General features: G+C 36.4%; 1 protein-coding gene across 1 annotated transcript in view; it reads left to right on the top strand.

Annotated features, from left to right (window-relative positions):
* LOC131152039 (bifunctional purple acid phosphatase 26-like) overlaps window positions 1-19,053 on the top strand; it is a 31,768-nt gene extending 12,715 nt beyond the window's left edge. The window contains exons 6-10 of the mRNA XM_058103622.1: window positions 13,770-13,908; window positions 16,240-16,460; window positions 17,550-17,671; window positions 17,805-17,966; window positions 18,627-19,053. Of these exons, the coding sequence (XP_057959605.1) occupies window positions 13,770-13,908; window positions 16,240-16,460; window positions 17,550-17,671; window positions 17,805-17,966; window positions 18,627-18,720 (738 nt within the window). The 3' untranslated portion in view covers window positions 18,721-19,053. The remainder of the gene's footprint in view (window positions 1-13,769; window positions 13,909-16,239; window positions 16,461-17,549; window positions 17,672-17,804; window positions 17,967-18,626) is intronic.
* Window positions 19,054-19,759: the final 706 nt, after the last annotated feature.

Consider the following 19,759-nt stretch of genomic DNA (forward strand, 5'->3'; position numbering starts at 1 on the left):
ATAGTGTTTAGAACACTTGAGAAAAATAAATAGATTAAACCTCCGCGTTAAATTTTAAAATACCCAATTCACCCCCCTCTTGGGATTACACCTTCACTCACACTCACAATTGGTATCAGAGCGTAGGTTGCAATACATCCTAATAGGAAGTTGCACAAAGATCTAAATGGCAAACCTAGGTGTGTCCCCATTCGGTGAAGGACAATCCTCTACTAGGCCCCCAATATTTTGCAGTGTGAACTACACCTTTTGGAAATAGAGGATGAGAATATTTTTACAAACCATGGACTGGAGAGTTTGGAGAGTTGTAGTCCAAGGAAACTATGTTCCTACTAAAGTCACTGAAAATAAGGAAATTCGTAAGGAAGAAAGTGAAATGAATGAGGTAGATATGAAACAAATGCAAATAAACTCTAGTGCAATGAATGCCCTATATTGTGCGTTAGACGCAACAAATATAATAGACTAATGAGTTGCGAGAGTGGCAAGGAAATCTGGAAAAAGTTGGAAGTTAGGGGTGAGCATAATTCGGGGAAAACTGAATTAACCGAATTAACTGACCGAAATTGGTCGGTTCGGTTTGGTTAAAAAAATCGATTCGGTCGGTTCGGTTATGCCTTCCAACATTTCGGTGAATCGGGTTTCAGTTCGGTTAATAGAAAATATTAATTCGGTTAACCGATTAACCGATTTAATAATTAATTAAATTTAAAATATAAATTAGTTTCGTTAAAGGCGTAGGCGGGAGCGGGATAGGGAAAAAAGGCGGAGCTAGTGGACCACATCGCTCTGCATTTGGAGTCTGGGCGTTCTTATGCGCTAGAACGCCATCACCGCGGCACCGCCTCCAGCAACAAGTAGAATTTCACCCCCATGATGAAACAGAATGTTGCCTCCGCGCCGTTGATGACTTGATGTTGCTCCCTGTGGTAGTTACCTCTAAGTGACTGCAATACCAACCGGGAAGCAGGCCAGAGCCGTCCAACGTCTGGCGCATCTTGCAAGCCAGTCCGGTGAGGCAATCCCCTCTCCCGCTGAAGATGTCGAGGTTGCCGCGCTCGAAGCCTCGAAGTAGTCGTGGTTTTGGGCCTTTTGGCCCATTAGCCCACCCCATGCCTCCAAATCTGACATCTCCACCGTCGTGCTGTTGCCGTCGAAGAGCACCAAGCTGATTTTGGCGTTCGTTCTGGCCCCCATGACGTCTCCTGTTCTTATAAACAAAGTGTACACATAATCATCTCCCTTCACCTGCCAAGTGCTAATTTTTTTTTAGACAAAATAAAAAAATTAAATGAAAACACAGTGCCAAACCATGGTTCCTCTGCCGCCGCGCCCAAACAAGTCCTAGACATGAGATCGTCGTCCACCGGCGGGGTCCTGAAGCCTTCTCCGCTCTAATTGTGCATGCAACTCAACGAGCTCAATTCAAATTTTGGGTCCCAAATGAAAGAACCCACCAGCTTAGAAGACAAGAATTCTGTCAATGTTTGCTATTCTATACTGCAACTGCCGCCTCTTGGTTTGCATGGTTAATTTCAGTTAAATTCAGTTAACCGAATTACCCGAAAAGAAATTCGGTCGGGTTTGGTTCGGTGAGGCCCAACAGTTCGGTCGGTTCGGTTAATAGTATTGTTTAACCGAAAATTTCGGTTAATTCGGTTAATTAACCGAAATTGGCCGAACCGACCGTTTGCTCACTCCTACTGGAAGTAACCTATGAGGGAACCGTAGATGATAGGGATTGTAGAATAGACATGCTCACTAGTGAGTATGAAGATTTTAGGATGAACCCAGAAGAATCCATATCTAGTATGTACACTAGGTTCACCCATATCATAAATCCCTTGAACGCACTTGGGAAAAACTACCCTACATACGAAATGATTAGAAAATCCTTAGAGGACTTCCATCTGTTTGGGAACCTAAGATCACAGTCATAACTGAAGGTAGAAACCTAAAAGTCGTGACCTTAGACGAGTTCATTGGGTCACTTCTCACGTATGAGATGGCCATTAATAAAAGAACAACTGAAGCTAGCAAAACTAAGAAATTCATCGCACTTAAAGCTTCCAAAGAACGCTTAAGTGATGAGGAAGATGAAGAGATGGATGAAGAAGACCTAGCTTTAATCACTAGACAACTAGGTAGATTTTTCGAAAAGAATAAGAAATTTACTAGGAAATCTCGAGGATCTAAAATGGACAAAGAAGAAACGAGCAGAAAAGAAACAAAAGCAGAACCTCCAACATGCTACAACTGCAAAAAGGTAGATCACATTGAACCTAACTTTCCACAGCTTAAAAAGGAGTCTAAGAAGAAGAAAAAAAAGGCAATGAAGGCCACAACTTCGGATGACTCCAGCTTAAGCAGCTCGGAAAGCGACTCGAGCGATCAGATGGCAAACTTCTGCCTTATGGCATTGAATGATGAGGTAAACTCTTATTCTAACTCATTCATTGACTCTAGTGATGAATCCTACAATGAATCTTGTGATGGCATGCCATCATACACTGAATTCAAATCGAGTTATTCAAATTGCATAAAAGCTTTGTTAGGGTGTCCAAAAGAAACACCACACTAAAAAGTGAGAACGAAATATTAATGAAGAAATTAGAGTCCAATCGCACTGTTGAAAAGGAAAAAGACTTACACATTGCTGCACCACTTGAGAATAAGACTGAAAAACTTTCAAAAGAATTAGAGGACTTGAAATCACCAGCCACTTGTGAAAATGACAAAGATTTAAAGATTACTAGTCTAGAAAGAAAGGTAGAAGATCAGTCTAAAATATTCTACAACTTCACAAGAGGAAAGAAAATTTTGACAAACTAGTTGGCTCTCAAAGATATCTTTAGGCAAAGGAGGCATTGGATTTAATGGAATAGAAAATAGGAGGAAAAAGAATCTCTACATGGGCTATTTTGTAAGAGAATCTAAAAACTATGCAATACTTCCTCAAACAATGCATACACACATACACCACATGTTTCTTATGTTAAGAGAAGGGCCATGTAAAATTTGAGTGCCCATTTAAAAGAAAGCATGTTAAAACTAAAAAGGTGTGGAAAGTCAAAGAAACATCTAAAACTAACCTAAAAGGACCAAAGAAGGTTTGGGTACCTAAAGTAATTACTTGAATCCTTTTGTAGGTATGTTTTAGGTCCACCCCTTCGAAAGACAAGTGGTATTTGGACAGTGGATGCTCAAGGCATATGATGGGAGACAAGTCCAAATTCACATCACTAACACTAAAGCAAGGTGGATACATCACTTTTGGAGACAATGCCAAAGGTAAAATTATCGGCATCAACAAAGTCGGTAAGGAACCTTCCTTAATAATTGAGAATGTCTTATTAGTTGAAGGTTTAAAATATAACGTGCTTAGCATTAGTCAACTTAGTGATAAAGGATTTAACATTACCTTTAAAAAGGATAAGTGCATAGTTGAAAATGCAGAAAAACACGAAACACTCTTCATTGCAAATCGGGTTGAAAACGTGTATTGCATAAACTTTAAAAACCTAGTATCTCAAGACGTAAAATGTTTTACGGTCTTAAATGAGTCCAATTGGTTATGGCATAGGAGATTAGGACACGCTAGCATGGACCTTTTATCCAAGTTAGTGAGGAAGAATTTAGATAAGGGCTTACCCGACACAAAATTCACAAAAGATAAAGTTTATGATGTTTGCCAACTCAGGAAGCAAACCAAGACAAGCTTCAAAAAGAAGCAATTGATATCCATTGGAAGGCCATTGGAGTTATACATCTAGATCTATTTGGCCCAACTAAAACGCAAAGTCTAGGAGGAAAGCAATATGCATTCGTCATAGTAGATGATTACTCTAGGTTCACCAGGGTGTTATCCTTAGCCTCCAAAGATGAAGTATGTAAAATGCTTACTAACCTGCGTAAGAATCTCCAAAATGAAAAGGGTTATGGTATTCTACAGATAAGAAGTGATAGAGGTGAGAGTTTAAAAATAAAGATGTTGAAACTTCTATGATGAAAATGGAATTTCACACAACATTTTAGCACCACGAACACCTCAACAAAATGGCGTTGTTGAGAGAAAGAACGGATCCCTACAAGAAATGGCTAGGACTATGCTAAATGAGCATAACCTACCCAAATATTTATGGGCTGAAGTGGTAAATACCACCTGTTACGTTATGAACAGAGTCTCCATTAGAGATAAATTGAACAAAACCCCTTATGAGCTTTGGAAAGGAAAGATGCCAAACATTTCATACTTCCATGTATTTGGTTGTAAATGCTTTGTCCTAAATGATAAAAGGGACCTAGGAAAATTTGATGCAAAATTAGATGAAGGGATTTTTCTAGGATATGCTCTGAATAGTAAAGCATTTAAAGTATACAACAAAAGAATGTTGTCTATTGTAAAATCCATTCATGTCGCATTTGATGAAGCCACCCATTCTCTTCTAAAACCATTGACAATGATGATCTAGATATAAGAAAAAGTTTAGAAGACTTAACAATTCGTGATAGCAAAGAAGAGAGCAGTGAAATTAAAGAACCATTTGATAATAACTCTCTAGAACAAGTTGAATTGCCAAAAGAATGGAAATTTGTGAAGAACCGCCCTAAGGACCAAATCATTGGTGAACCATCACGAGGGGTGTCAACTCGATCTTCTCTTAAGTACCTATGTCATCATTGTGTGTTCCTGTCACAAAAGAAACCTAAGAACATAAATGATGCAATTACTAATGATTCATGGGTATTAGCTATGCAAGAGGAGATAAATCAATTTGAAAGGAACAAAGTTTGGAAGTTAGTTCTTAGGCCCGATGATCATTCAGTAATAGGCTCAAAATGGGTTTATAGGACTAAAAAGGATGAAAATGGCATTGTTGTCCGTAACAAGGCTAGACTAGTAGCACAAAGTTGCAATCAAGAGGAAGGAATTGATTTTGAGGAAACCTATACTCCAGTAGCTAGAATGGAAGTCATTCATATGTTACTTGCCTACGCATCCCATAGAAACTTCAAACTCTATCAAATGGATGTAAAGAGTACATTCCTAACTGGTTTCATAAAAGACCTGCTTAAGAAATTTGATATAGAAGGTGGCTAGGCATTGGGAACTCCAATGAGCACCTCTATTAATCTTGATAAAGATGAGCAAGGTAAGGCTATAGATGTCAAATACCACTGTGTTATGATTGGGAGTCTGCTCTACTTAACGACAAGTAGACCAGATATAATGTTCAGTGTTTGCATGTGGCTAGATTTCAAGCCTCACCTAAGGAATCACATCAAATAGCTGTCAAAAGGATTTTATGTTATTTGATTGGTACTATAGACTTGGGTTTATGGTATCCTAAGGACACGTCCTTTGAAATGATCAGTTACTCCAATGCGGACTATATCGGGTGCAAAATTGACTGCAAGAGTACAAGTGGTACATGTCACTTCTTAGGATGCTCTCTAGTATCTTGATTTTCCAAGAAACAGAATTCCATGGCTTTATTTATTGCCGAGGCTTAGTATGTTGCCGCAAGCTGTTGTTGTGCTCAAGCGTTGTATATGAAGCGACAACTTAAAGACTATAATTTGGAATATGAGTCTGTGCCTACAAAATGTGATAATAGTAGCACCATTAACATATCTAAAAATCCGATATCTCACTCAAGAACAAAGCACGTCGATATAAAACATCACTTCCTTAGAGATCATGTGCAAAAAGAGGACATTAGTCTTGAATTTATAAGCACGGATGAACAATGGGCTGATATATTCACAAAACCCCTTCAAGAGGACCGCTTCATATTAATAAGACGTGAATTAGGCCTATTGCATACTAGGGAAGTAGTTTGAGGAGAAATTGTTCTTTAACTTGAGTGTTCCAGGTGAAGTTTTTATTTATTTATTTATTTAAAAATATCAGAAATTCGGGCGAACTCCGCCTGTGATGCACTTAATGTCCTAATTTTTTCACACACAGTCGATCCCAAGCCCGGGTTAAGGAGGAGGGTTGCATTAGGTAGCTGACAGCCAGCGTAAAATTTGTCAGATCACTATGATATGAATCCTTACCGAATATTCGCTGGGGTGTCCCCTACAAGCGACGCGTTGCACTTGAACCACTCGGGTGTAGCGAAAAGTGGGCGAGGGTGGGCTAGGTTGTCACCCCGAAGCGACGCGCCGTGTCGGCGCCCGGGTACGGTGTCAAATATGCGAGGGTTCCTGCATCATTCTAGACGTGGGCAGGTAAAGACGTTAGTTCAGGAAACTAGGATTAGATTAGCAACTTGAAATATAGGGACACTTACGAGTAAAAGCATGGAAATTGTGGATACAATGATTAGAAGAAGAATTAATATAATTTACCTTCAAGAAACTAAGTGGGTGGGGGAGAAAGTTAGAGAAATCGATAAATCAAGATTTAAACTTTGGTACACTGGAAAAGAAAAACATAAGAATGGAGTAGGCATTATTATAGACAAAAACTTAAAAGATAGCGTTGTAGATGTAACTAGAGTAAAGGATAGAATTATAAAAATCAAAATGGTATTAGGACAAGAGATAATAAATATCATTAGTGCTTATGCTCCTCAAGTTGGCTTAGCAGAAAATCTTAAGAGACAATTTTGGGAAGATATGGATAGTATTATACAAGGCATACCAGAGACTGAGAAAATATTTATAGGAGGAGATCTGAATGGACACGTTGGAAGACATAATAAAAATTATGAAATGATACATAGAGGATATGGATATGGAGACAAAAATGAGTCTGGGGAGATGATCTTAGACTTTGCTATGTCATATGATTTTAGTGTAATGAATACTTGCTTGAAGAAGAGAGAAGAAAACTTAATAACCTTTAAAGGTGGACAAAATAGAAGTCAAATAGATTTTTTTTTAACTAGGAGGGTAGATCGTTTATCATGCAAGGATTGTAAAGTTATTCCAGATGAAAGTCTAACCACACAACATAGAGTCTTAGTGTTAGATATATGCATTAAAAAATGGAAGAGAAATGATAAAATAAACCAGTGTAGGAGAACTAGATGGTGGAACCTAAAAGGAGAAAATATAATAAAATTTAAAGATAAAATGATCAAAGATAGGGATTGGACCTTAGAGGATGGGATAGATTCAAATACTCTTTGGAATAGATTAGCTAGCTCTATTAAAAAGATAGCAAAAGAGATTTTAGGCGAATCAAGGGGAAGATTCTCAAATAGCAAAGAAAGTTGGTGGTGGGATAAAGATGTACAAAAAATCATAAAGACAAAAAGAATTTGGTATAAAACGTGGCAAAAATGTAGAAACAGAGATAACTTTGAAAAATATAAGGAGGCAAGAAAAGATGCAAAAATGGCCGTTAGTGAAGCTAAATATAGATCATTTAATAGTTTGTATAATAGATTAGGTACAAAAGAAGGGGAAAGAGATATATTTAAACTTGCTAAAGTTAGAAAAAGGAAGAACAAGGACTTACGAAATGTAAAATGTATAAAAAGTGAGGATGATATTGTCTTGGTTAAGGACGAAGATATTAAAGAAAGATGGTGAAGTTACTTTAGTAAGTTGTTTAACGAAACCAAATAGAAGGCTTAAATTTAGAATTGTCAAATGAGGAAAAGACTAAAAATATAAGATTTATTCGCAAAATTAGAGTTAACGAAGTTAAGTTTGCACTAAAAAAGATGAAAAATGGGAAAGCTATGGGACCAGATAACATCCCAATTGAAGTTTGGAAATGCTTGGGTGATAACGGAATTATATGGTTAACTAATTTATTTAATACAATTGTAAAAATTAAGAAAATGCCAAATGAATGGAGGAAAAGCACTTTAATACCTATATACAAAAATAAAGGAGATATTCAAAATTGTAATAATTATCGTGGAATTAAACTTATGAGTCATACGATGAAACTATGGGAAAGAGTAGTTGAACAAAGATTAAGGTTAGAAACGAAGATCTCAGAAAATCAATTTGGTTTTATGCCTGGGAGATCTACCACAGAAGCTATTTATCTTTTAAGAAGATTAATGGAAAAGTTTAGGGAAAAGAAGAGGGACTTGTATATGATATTTATTGACCTTGAAAAACCAGCATATGATAGGATACCTAGGGAAGTTCTATGGTGGGTTTTAGAAAAAAAGGGTGTATGTTGTAGGTATACCGATGTCATTAAGGATATGTACGATGGAGTAATGACTAGTGTAAAGACTATAGATGGAGAAACTAGAGAATTTCCAATTACCATAAATGTACATCAAGGATCTGCTTTGAGTCCTTATCTTTTTGCTTTAGTGATGGATCAATTGACTAAGAGTATTCAAATGGAGGTTCCATGGTGTATGGTGTTTGCAGATGATATTGTATTAATTGACGAAACTAGGGATGGAGTAGAGGCTGAGTTAGAATTATGGAGAGAAGTTTTGGAATCTAAAGGCTTTAAAATAAGTAGAAATAAAACAGAATATATGAAATGTAATTTTAGTAATGATAGGAGGAATATTGGAGACATAGTTAAACTTGATGATGAAGAAATAAATAGCACTTGTAGATTTCGATACCTTGGATTTATTATGCAAGCTGAAGGAGAAATTGAAGATGATGTAATGCATAGAGTTAAAGCAGGTTGGGTAAAATGGAGAAGTGCTTTAAGTGTTCTATGTGATCGTAGAATACCCTTAAAATTGAAAGGGAAATTTTATAGGACAGCCATAAGACCAGCTATGCTATATGGATCAGAATGTTGGGCGACGAAGAAACATAATATCCAAAAAGTAAAAGTTGCTGAAATGAGGATGCTTAGATGGATGAGTGGTATAACATTGAAAGATAAATTAAGAAATGAACATATTCATGGTAAGTTAGGTGTAGTTCCTATAGAAGATAAGATAAGGGAGGGACGACTCAAATGGTATGGACACTTGCAACATAGGCCTTATAGTGCACCTGTGAGGAAGAGTGACTTAGTTACTGTGGGAGGCAGTAGAAGGGGTAGGGGTAGACCTAAAATAACTTGGGAGGAGATAGTGAGTAAGGATTTAATATCTTTGAATCTATTAAAAGAAATGGTCCATGATCGCATAAATTGGCAGAAAAGGATTCATATAGCCAACCCCACTTAGTGGGACTAAGGCTTGGTTTTGTTGTTGTTGTTGTTGTATCAGAACTTCGGGCGACCGAAGGGTGTAGGTTAGTTGACCGAACCCTTGTTAGACTAGTCGCTGACCATATCAAGTGGTTCAGGCGACTGCAAGCTTAACCTAAAGTCAACCAAAGACTTTGGGCGGCTAAACTCTCTCTCCAGTCGACCGAACACTTACTGTGTTAGGAGTTTTTAATATCCAGGAAGTTCAGGTGACCGAACATGCAGTTCAGGAGACTGAACTGTGCAAATATAAAATCTGAAACTTGCGAAAAACCCTAACTTTTAAGCACTTCGGCCACCTGAATTTTATCTCTCTCACCTGAAGCTGCGTCTTACCCTCTTCGAACCTTCTAACCCTCGTTTTTGCTTCAAAAACTCATATCTAAGCCTCAATCTTGCTTCTTATCCTCGGATTTCTCAGTTTTCTCTGCTCTTTTGCTCCGAAATGACAAGATGATACCAAGCAAATTCACCCCTAGCTCTTGATTCCGGGAGCAAAGAAACTTTACAATGAACATCTTCATTCTGTAGAACTTATTCTTGGTAAGATTTTAGGCATACATTTTATGGAAGAAAACTTTCCCAATATTCTTCGGATGTTTGCTGCATTAGGTTGGGATAGATTCGTAGCTTATCAACCCAAAGGGGTTTATCCAAATTTGGTTCTCCTATTTTATGCGAACTTAGGAAGAAAAGGCATCATATACACTCCTCAAATCATGAACAAATCTGTTTCACTTATGCTACAAACAATAGCTGAGAAATTTCGAATTCAGTATGGGGATTTTGAATGTCCAAACTTAGGACAAACTTGGTTAATGGATCAAGGGTTTACACCCCAAGCATTTTTGCCCCTTATTTAATCTGAATCGCCAGTTTCTTTTGGTCATCCGCCTTTGTATAGGCAGCTAACTCTTGAGGCTAAGATCATTCACTTGCTTATAACATACAACATTCTACCTAGGAGTGGGTCATGAGACCATATTTCCTATTCAGACCATTTTGTTATGTGGTGCATATATACCGGCAAGCGTCTTGATCTTCCAACTCTTATACTAAAATGGATGATTACTAAGGAAGAAACTAGACGAGTCATTCTCCCTTATGGAGGGATTCTAAATCTCATTTTTGAGTACCTTGGTCTAACTCGTTCTTCAACTCTTTTTATCAAATGAAAAAATTCCGATAAATTTTCATCAACCATCGTGAAACTCATGGGTTATGAATTGGATCGAGCACTTGGTTGGATCCTTAAGAACCATCCCCCTCAGCACAATGATGTGAATGTACGCTTGGTGGGAGAACGTGCTTGTAAAAATGATCCACCCCATGATGTGCCACCTGCTTCTGCTGGTGTTGCTACTAATCCTCCTGCATGGTTTTTGGATGCACAATTTGGAGCTATTCGTGCAGATATTGAATCTAAATACAATGCACTTCAACAGACATTCCAATCCAACTTCAGTTCCTTCGATCAGCGGCTCGCTCTGATTGAGAGCAACGTGGGTAGTGTTTCCTCATCAAAAGGGAAAGCTCCCATGGAAGTGAGTTCAAGTGACAAGGACAATGACGACAATGATGAGGAGGACGAAAGCTCATCTGGTGGAGTTGATACTGCTGAAAACTAACTGAGAGTTGTTGTTAGAGAGTTTCTTTGAAACATTGTAACTCTGATTGTAATTACTTTTTGTTGTTTTGCAAACAACTTTAACATATAATGTATGTTAATATTGTTATATGCTTTATTTGCAATCATTATGTGTTCTACTTCGGTATTACTGAATATGTCTGAATGATTGATTGTGACTTTCTACTAATTGTCATCTTTGTGAATTGCATGCTGGCTACATGTTGGCGAACTTCTTTTTGCTACTTATGCTTTGATTGAGTACTTTTTGCTGATGTCAAAAGGATGAGAACAAGCAAAATGAATCAATATTTTTGTGCAAAATGAATAATTTGCTCTTACTAAATAATATTCTTGTACTTGTAATTTTCCAAGTATTTCTCAAAGAGGGAGAATAGCTTGTATTTGTATTTTTCAAAGGGGGAGAATACTGAAAATTTTTACATTGTGATTATGCTTATTGTGAGGGGGAGCCTCATCAAGGCTACATCATTTTGCTCCTTATTTGTCATCATCAAAAAAGGAGGAGATTGTTGGCCTAACAAGGCTTAATTTCATTTTGATAATGACAAACTAAGGAATCTAATTGTGCTTTCAAGTGAATCTACAGGTATTATATCTTATAAGCACAATGGACCACATCTAAGTTTAAAAGCCATGAAGAAAACAAGTAAAATGAAGAATGGTTAGAGCTTGAATGAAGATCAAGCTTAAAGACATGAAGACTTAGTCAATATTTCATGTGTAATGTAATATGAGTCTTATGTAAGTATGTCTCAAACTTAGGTTTGTTTATGAAGCTCTTAGGATAAATTATTGGACTTGGAGACCTGTCTTAATAACTTGGAAAATATTTTTTTCAAAGTCCAAATATTTTTTCAAAAGAATACAAAGGAGTTTTGGAATCAAAAAGATAAATAAAATTGAATTTCACAAGAATTTGAACAACCTGGTCTGGCATTAGAGAGTTCGGGCGACCGGACACATGGTCAGTCGACCGAATGGCTACTATCATTGTTAAAGTCCAGACAGTGTTGGTTTGGGCAACCGAACCAAAAGTTCAGCCGACCAAACAGGTTCAGGCGATCGAACCTAAAATTCAGTGGACCAAAAGGCTACTGCCTGATTTGAAATTCATGATTTTAATTGGTTCGGGCGAATGAACTCCCAGTTCAGTCGACTGAAGTGCGCAATATATCTTGCGAACAACGCAATTTCTGTCTGTTTTCGAAATATATTGTTATCAAAATTTGGGCAAACGATTAGAATTCAAACCTAGCTATATAAGGCTAACCCTAATCTTGTTAGGGCAATTCAATAGCAAGCAAATACATTGATTTTATCTTTCAAACGCTGCTATGTGCCGTTTTTCTTCGTTGCAAAATATTTATAGCTTTTTATACTTCAATTTCATAGTTTTCAATCCAGAAAACCTAGCAAGACTCTTGCGCTTCATAGCAAATTTATTTTGAGAGAATTATAGTGATTTTCAAGTGTACAAATTTGCTCTTTGAGAGAGCTTTCTTATTATACGAAACTGCTGCTGATTTTCTTGTAAACGAATGATTTGAGTGTGAATTGGTGACAAGCAAGAGGGTGCTCTTGCTTGAGAGGTGCTCCACCTACTAAATGGAGAGTTTAGTAAAATCCTTGTAGCAAGTTGCTTGAGGCAAGGATGTAGGCACATTGTCGAACCTTGTAAAAAATATCGGTGTTATTCTTTCCCTTATCTTTTTACTTTCAAGCACATATATATTGAGATTTATCTGCTGTGAATGATTTATTTTGATTTGGGTACGCTATGAATGTTAAAGTTTGAGTTGTGGATGCCATGAATGTTTTGAATACCTATTCTGAACAAACTCTGCTGTAGCTACAGATTTAAACTTGATTTAATCTGCTGGAATGGCAAGGAATTGGTTCATTGATTATTCAAATACTAGCATAAATATTTGTGTGGTTGAGCATATTGTTATCCATATTAATCTGCTAAAAATATTGTAAATCTGGTGATTTGGTTTCATATATATAGGAATCTCAACATTGGTATAGTTGTTTGCTGAAATTAGTTTTGTGGTGATTAAAGTGTTTAGAACACTTGAGAAAAATAAATAGATTATAGTTCCGCGTTAAATTTTAAAATACCCAATTCACCCCCCTCTTGGGATTACACCTTCACTCACAATATGATCATTACATCCCTGGTGGTTACTCGTATGCGAATGAGAATACTTCAAAGACATGAATTTTGGGGGAACACCAGGTGAGCAGCCTACCTTCCCTATAACCTATTGGGTACTAAGTGAGCACCTTGAGGAGCGCTCAAGGACGGGCTCTTGACATCCTCGAGGGGTTTCTTGGGCTTTTGTGTGAGATTGGGAGCCCCATGAACAATCCATTTGAGAATGAGATCGTGTGGTACTCTCATCCTTGAGGTTTTGGGTGTTTGCCCTTCTTGGCTTCAGCTATATAGTTGGGCAGTGTTGTCCAAGACCCTGGTTGTACTGTGTGGATGAGTTACCCTTAGTGCTGGTGAAATGTGAGTTTAACATCCTTACCTTTTGAGTGTAGGTTCTTCAGTGACAACCTTAGTTTAAGGGCGTTCGAGCCGTAAGACTTGACCACTGGGTTAGACACTTGAGTGTTTTCTTTGATAAGGATGGGTACGGTTGGGCTGGACTTGTTGTAGTCTTGCTGCCACATAAGCATGACTCCTTGACACTTTAGGTGGATCTAGACAAGGGTGATTCCTTTTGGCCTTTGTGATCTCCATGCCCTGACACTATGCAAATATTTAGTCCAATTGTGTTTCTTTCACCATAATGGGTATTTAAAGAAATTTCCTTCTGCAAGTCTGTTCAATAAATGTTGTACATAATGCTGTTTTTTTTTTTTTTATTCCTCCTGCATATTATTCATATATTAAATTAGAGGTTTTTAATGATTAATCCCTTTATAAAAATGTCATTTTTTTAATGTAGACATGACTCTTTTCAGGGTGAAGTTCTTCCATTTAAATCTTATCTGCATAGATATTCCACTCCCTATATGGCCTCCAATAGCACAAACCCTCTTTGGTATGCTGTTCGACGTGCATCTGCTCATATTATCGTGCTTTCCAGTTATTCTCCATTCGGTAATTGTCACTCCCTTGCCTGTTCTTTGAATTAGTTAGCTATTTAATATTCTCATTGACAACTGGTTTTGAGTTTTCCTTATCTAACATATGCTAAACTTTATATTTTATCCGTAAATTCAGAGTATTTTTGTTTTAGTTTAAGATATTTGTTTTATTTTATCAACTTCATGGAATTTTAGAAGTTTCAAGTGTAGAGATTCTGCATTTAATAGCACAGCAATGTGAGGGGTAATTATAACATAACTCAATTTATGATATATAATCAACTTGATTGGGTTTATAGAATACAAATCTCTATTAGTCTTTTGCAAATCTCTATTAGTCTTTTGATTATGTTGTGAAATTACTGGCTGCAAGGAAATGAATCCCCAAACTAGGCATAGCTAAAATAATGATGTTGAGATTGATAGAGTGGCAAGAGAAGAATTTAAAAAAAGTGAGCGCATCTGTGCAAATCTTCAGGTAGTAGAATTAACTAATTGATTACAAGAGAGAAATCCACCTAAGTTGGTTTCATTTGTGCTAAGCATACATGATTACATGTATAAAGAAGAGTGATGTGGTTTTAGAAGCAATAATGACTAGTAAAGGCTAAAAAAGTTAGGCATGGCTGTGAGAAGGGACATGTTTTGTATTGAGCAGAGACATGGTCCTTGTTAGAGCAGAATGCAAGGATTTTTGCAGGTTACCACAGCTGCTTTGGATCAAGCTTTATTAAAATTGAAGAGTTGGGGTTACTTTCAAGAGATAGAGACAGATCGGGATCTTTTCTTTTCTTTTCCTAGTTAGAATTTTTTGTATTTAAAATATTCTTGTATCCTTTCATTTTGTTTCATTTTAATTTCCGCGAAAGCTATGACATCACCCCCCCCCCCCCCCTTTGAACCCTGCTTTTGTGATTGCATCTTGTACCTTTTCTAGACAGAAACGTCATCTAGGCTGCCAACTAGGTTATTCCTTGGTCAACATATTTTTATTTTTTTTTTCTTGAAAACAAATTTTAATTTTAGGTTCTTTTACACTAACCCCCCCCCCCCCCCCCCCCAACACCCCCACCCAAACTTCTAGTGCTGTGAAAATTGCCCAAATGGCATATCTATTGTAAAAGGAATTCACTAGGATTTGGTGCTTCATGATCAAGTTTTGAACTTAAATTATCCCATGATGGCTATTTTTTCCACTGACATTTGATTTTTCAACTCATGAGCACTGATTGCCTTAGTATGGATAAATTGCATGCTAGGATTTGGTGCTTCACAGTCGAGCATTTTACTTGACTTGGACTTAACTTTGATTTCGCTCGAATTTTCAATTTTTATTTCGAAGGACAGTAAACTTATGGTGAATTATGGAAATTACAGTTGAAACTTTGGCAAATGTTAATCTGATGATTGTGCATAATTTAAAACCACAGTAAACTGAAGGAAATATATATATATATATATATATATATATATATATGGCAATTTTATAGTATGTGGAGCTTATAAATAGCATATCACCAATAATGCATCGATGTGGAAAAAAATTTCATTCATTTCAATGCTCACTAAACATATATTTAAGATAACTCAATATTTGACACGATATTTATAAATTTTATGATCTAAACAACTTATTATTGAATTCAATATCTAATCTTGTCTTGTGATATTTTGTTAGTATGATTCATTGAAATTTTGAATACCTTGGTTCATTTTGAAGTGAACTTTTATGGGCTCAAAAATGTGGATTTTCTTCTTCTTCTTTTTTTTTCTTTTCTTTTTCTTTTTTAGCAAAAAAGTGTCCTTGTAAGTAATTAACAAATAGGCCAAGTCCCGTCTGAAAGTCCCAAGACAAGGTCCAAGAAGATGAAGATTTGAGATGGGTCTCATGCTGCAATTTTGTGAGAGAATGTAAAAGGAGATGGGAGCTCCTTTGCAAGTTCATAAGTTGGGGGGAAAAATCCCAAAAAATATGCCTTTTGTTTTTCAATTAATGTTTTTGAAATTTTGGCTGAAAAATTCTAAAAATGAAATTGGCATTGAATTTCCATTCAACCCCTCCCAAAATTCAAAATTTTGGTAATTGGAAAAATTAATCTTGCTTAAATTATCCCATGCTTTGCTTTGGTTGTTGACATATTTAATATTTCAGTTCATGAAGATTGATTGGATTAATTTGGATAAAATTGCAATTTTTCATGAAAATGGAGATTAAGTATTATCATTGTTGACATCTCTAATATATTTTTTTCTCATCATTCTTTACTTTATAACAGCTCCTATTGCTCTTTTTATCTGTTTTCTTACATCAATTTGTAAAATAAATAAATAATTTTTTACTTAGTCAAATACACACCACAATGGAACTGGCTGCGAAGAGAGCTAAAGCGAGTGGACAGAGAGAAGACACCCTGGCTTATTGTTCTCATGCATGCCCCCATCTACAACAGCAATGTAGCCCACTATATGGAGGGTGAAAGTATGAGAGCAGTCTTTGAGAGCTGGTTTGCCCGATTTAAAGTTGATCTTGTCTTTGCCGGCCATGTCCATGCTTATGAGAGATCAGTAAGGATATGTTCTATCTCTTTTTTTTTCCTTCCTGCTTTGTTTTTATTATTATTTTAAAAAGTCAAGATTATTAAAAAATAAAAGGAAGCACAAATTGATGCCCCTTTTGAGCAGGGGGATTATATTCACATAACAATGTTTTGTAGGCTCTTGGCCAAACGTAAAGTAATCTTTTGGACATTAATAAAAGATTTGGTGCATTGAGATCCTTTGTTACTAATACAGACTACACTTGCAGATGATCAACTCCATAATGTCCTATGTGCTCTCATATAATGTTTTCTTCATGATATATATATATATATATGAATGGAATGGAATGGAAATTTGCAGCTTACACACTGTACAAATAACTTGACCATTGCAACCTTAATGAGTCATGATCACTTCATAATTGTCATCTATTTTAAAGTTGGTATTTGATGAAGCAGCATTCTTGTCATTAATGGAATTTCATTGTATGGACAAACTGTAAAATAGTTTTTAAATACTTCGAAGGTGGAATGGATTCAGATTTCAGAATGAGTAGTGATCTGAAATATTTTTATTTTTTGCTTTTATTTAGAGTATAATGATGTTTGATAATGTTTGAGGTATCAAATTCTCTCCACTCTCCAGCATGATAGCGCAGCTGGCTCATTTGCTTCTTGCTAGTTACGTGCCAATGCTGGAGTTAGGACCATTCCTGATGTAACTTAAGTCAGCTGGTTATAGTTATATTTGTTCATGTCTAGTGCCAGTTATAACTGAAACTTCACCATGAACCTGCTCTAATACGGGCAGTCTTCCATCCGTAAGTTGAGTATGGAACAAGGCTCTTCCTAGCAGGAAATCCATCCTTACCTCATAGTATTTCATTTGGGTTTGAAAGTATTTTGACATCTTGACAACCAAGATTTTGCAATTTGATGATGATATCTTCTGTTTGGACCATTAGAAAATTGAATTTTTTTTATAGGTCTGGTAGTTCTTATAAATAACCTGCTTACCCACAACTACAGTCCTGCCTATGCATTGTTTTTTTTCCTATCCAATTGTTCACCTGCATTTTCATATCTGAGTAAGAAAAATGTTGCTGATTTGCAGTATCGTATCTCAAACTTCCACTACAATGTAACAAATGGTGATTGTTATCCTGTACCTGATAAATCAGCCCCTGTTTATATAACTGTTGGAGATGGAGGAAATCAAGAAGGTCTAGCTGGAAAGTAAGGGAAATCTTGTATTTGTTTCAGTAGGATGGATCTTTAAACGTATGAAGTCCACTATTGATTTTGAAGCATTTTTACACTCATCCTGCTCAAGCTACTCACTTTTTCTGTTTGCTATGATGGAATGTAGGTTTTGGGACCCGCAGCCTGATTATTCCGCATTCCGTGAAGCCAGTTATGGCCACTCCACATTAGAGATAAAGAACAGAACCCACGCATTTTACCATTGGAACCGAAATGATGACGGGAAGCAAGTCCTGACTGATTCAGTAGTATTTCTCAATCAGTACTGGTAAGTGATGTTCTGGTAAACTCACTTGCTCCATGAAAAAGTCCTATTTTCTGTACTCTGGCACCTGGCATGTCAGTGTTCTATTCAGTGTTTCAGCAAAATCCGAAATTTCCCAGTGCATCTTCCATGATTGTGAGTGCAAGAGCTTTGAATTTTGAGACCACTCGAAATTTCCTAGTGCATCTTCCATAAAGATATTAAAAATTTTGAGAATCTAATCAAACATCGAACTTTTTCCCAGACAATCCTTGCATGGAACTAAAAATTGCTGTTGACTGCATTGTAAAGAAGAAGTATTAAGTATTTTAATAAATCTGCAGTTTCTTTTAAGTACAACTTTAGAGTTCAGACCAGCTTGAGTTAATATATTGTTTATAAATAAATAAATAGATAGAGCTATGGGCTAAAAACACAAGAATAAGTGACATTATACGCCATTTAAATTTTATATGAGAAAAGCTATTTAAATTTGATGGGCAGTTTTTACATTCATTTGACATGGTTTACTCGCATAAGATATGCCTATTTCATTGATTCCAAGTACGGAGACCGTTTCACTTGATTTGCATATTCAAACCTAGTTGAGATTGACCGTCAAATTTATCTGGATATTGGCTCTATTTATTATGAAATATTTCACTGAAATGGGTTGTTATTCAGGGCCAGCAATCTTCAGAGGAGGAGGCTCAAGAAGAATAATCTCAGGACCATTGCTAGCCGCATTGCGACTTCTGCAACTTCCTCATCGGTTTAGGCACTTACTATTAAAGCTTGACATGCTTTTGTGGACGGAACATAATTGGAAAAAAATAATTGGATGTGCTTTGTTTATTCTCTGAACTCATTTGATTAAATGGAGTCCCACTTCTTCGTGATGGCGGACCGCATCATCACTCCGAACCATTTCACCAAGGAGAGCTCACATTTGGATGTCTAATGGGAGTATTCCACTGTGTTTTCTTGAGTTGTGCATCTAATTAGCTCTATGTTGTCTATTTTGTCGTATGTATCTGATTGGTTGTATGATTTTGTAATATGACATGATGGACAACACCAATTCATTTATTTATGTATTTATATTTTAAAAGTTCTGTTCTGATTTTTGTTTTTTGGCAATTGAATCAATATAATGGATTTATTAGTACTTTCTAATGATAGAATGATTCAATTTTCATGTCATGCCTAAATGCTGTTAGACTCTGCTACATTATAAACAAAATGTTGACCTCATGCAGCAGCCTCGTTTTTGTAGCAAAAGAACTGATTATATGTGAGTATGGTACTTCCATAAGCATTACCAAAAATTTATCATCTTTGTGAACCACTTGTAACACACACGGACCATTTCGCCAGTTGGAGTATCCTATTAGAAGCCCCAGCAATTACTGATGGTCTGGGAGAAGGCCACTTAAGTTTTTGTTCTGGTTGCTGCTTTAGTTTTCGGTAGTCCATGCCAATTGCCAATTGCCAATTGCCTTTTGTTTGTTGTATGGCTAGGCATTCTATAGACATCCACAGCTGGATAATTGTTTATGAAAACAAGGTGCTTAAAATGGTACAAATCTCAAAAATTTAAACCAGCACATCTTAAATCCCCACTATTTTTTCCACCTATTGAGTTGTCGTGTGCATGTAAAATGGAAGGTTTGTTTTGTGCTCCTCTGTATGTAAGAGCAAGGTTCCTGATGCTTGAACGATCTCAATATTTTAGGGTCCATATCACTTCTATTTTCTATTTTTATTTCTATATGGTTTAAAATATATATATATATATATATATATATATATATATA

This window comes from Malania oleifera, chromosome 3 (genome assembly GCF_029873635.1).
Source record: "Malania oleifera isolate guangnan ecotype guangnan chromosome 3, ASM2987363v1, whole genome shotgun sequence".
NCBI classification, from domain to species: Eukaryota; Viridiplantae; Streptophyta; class Magnoliopsida; order Santalales; family Ximeniaceae; genus Malania; species Malania oleifera.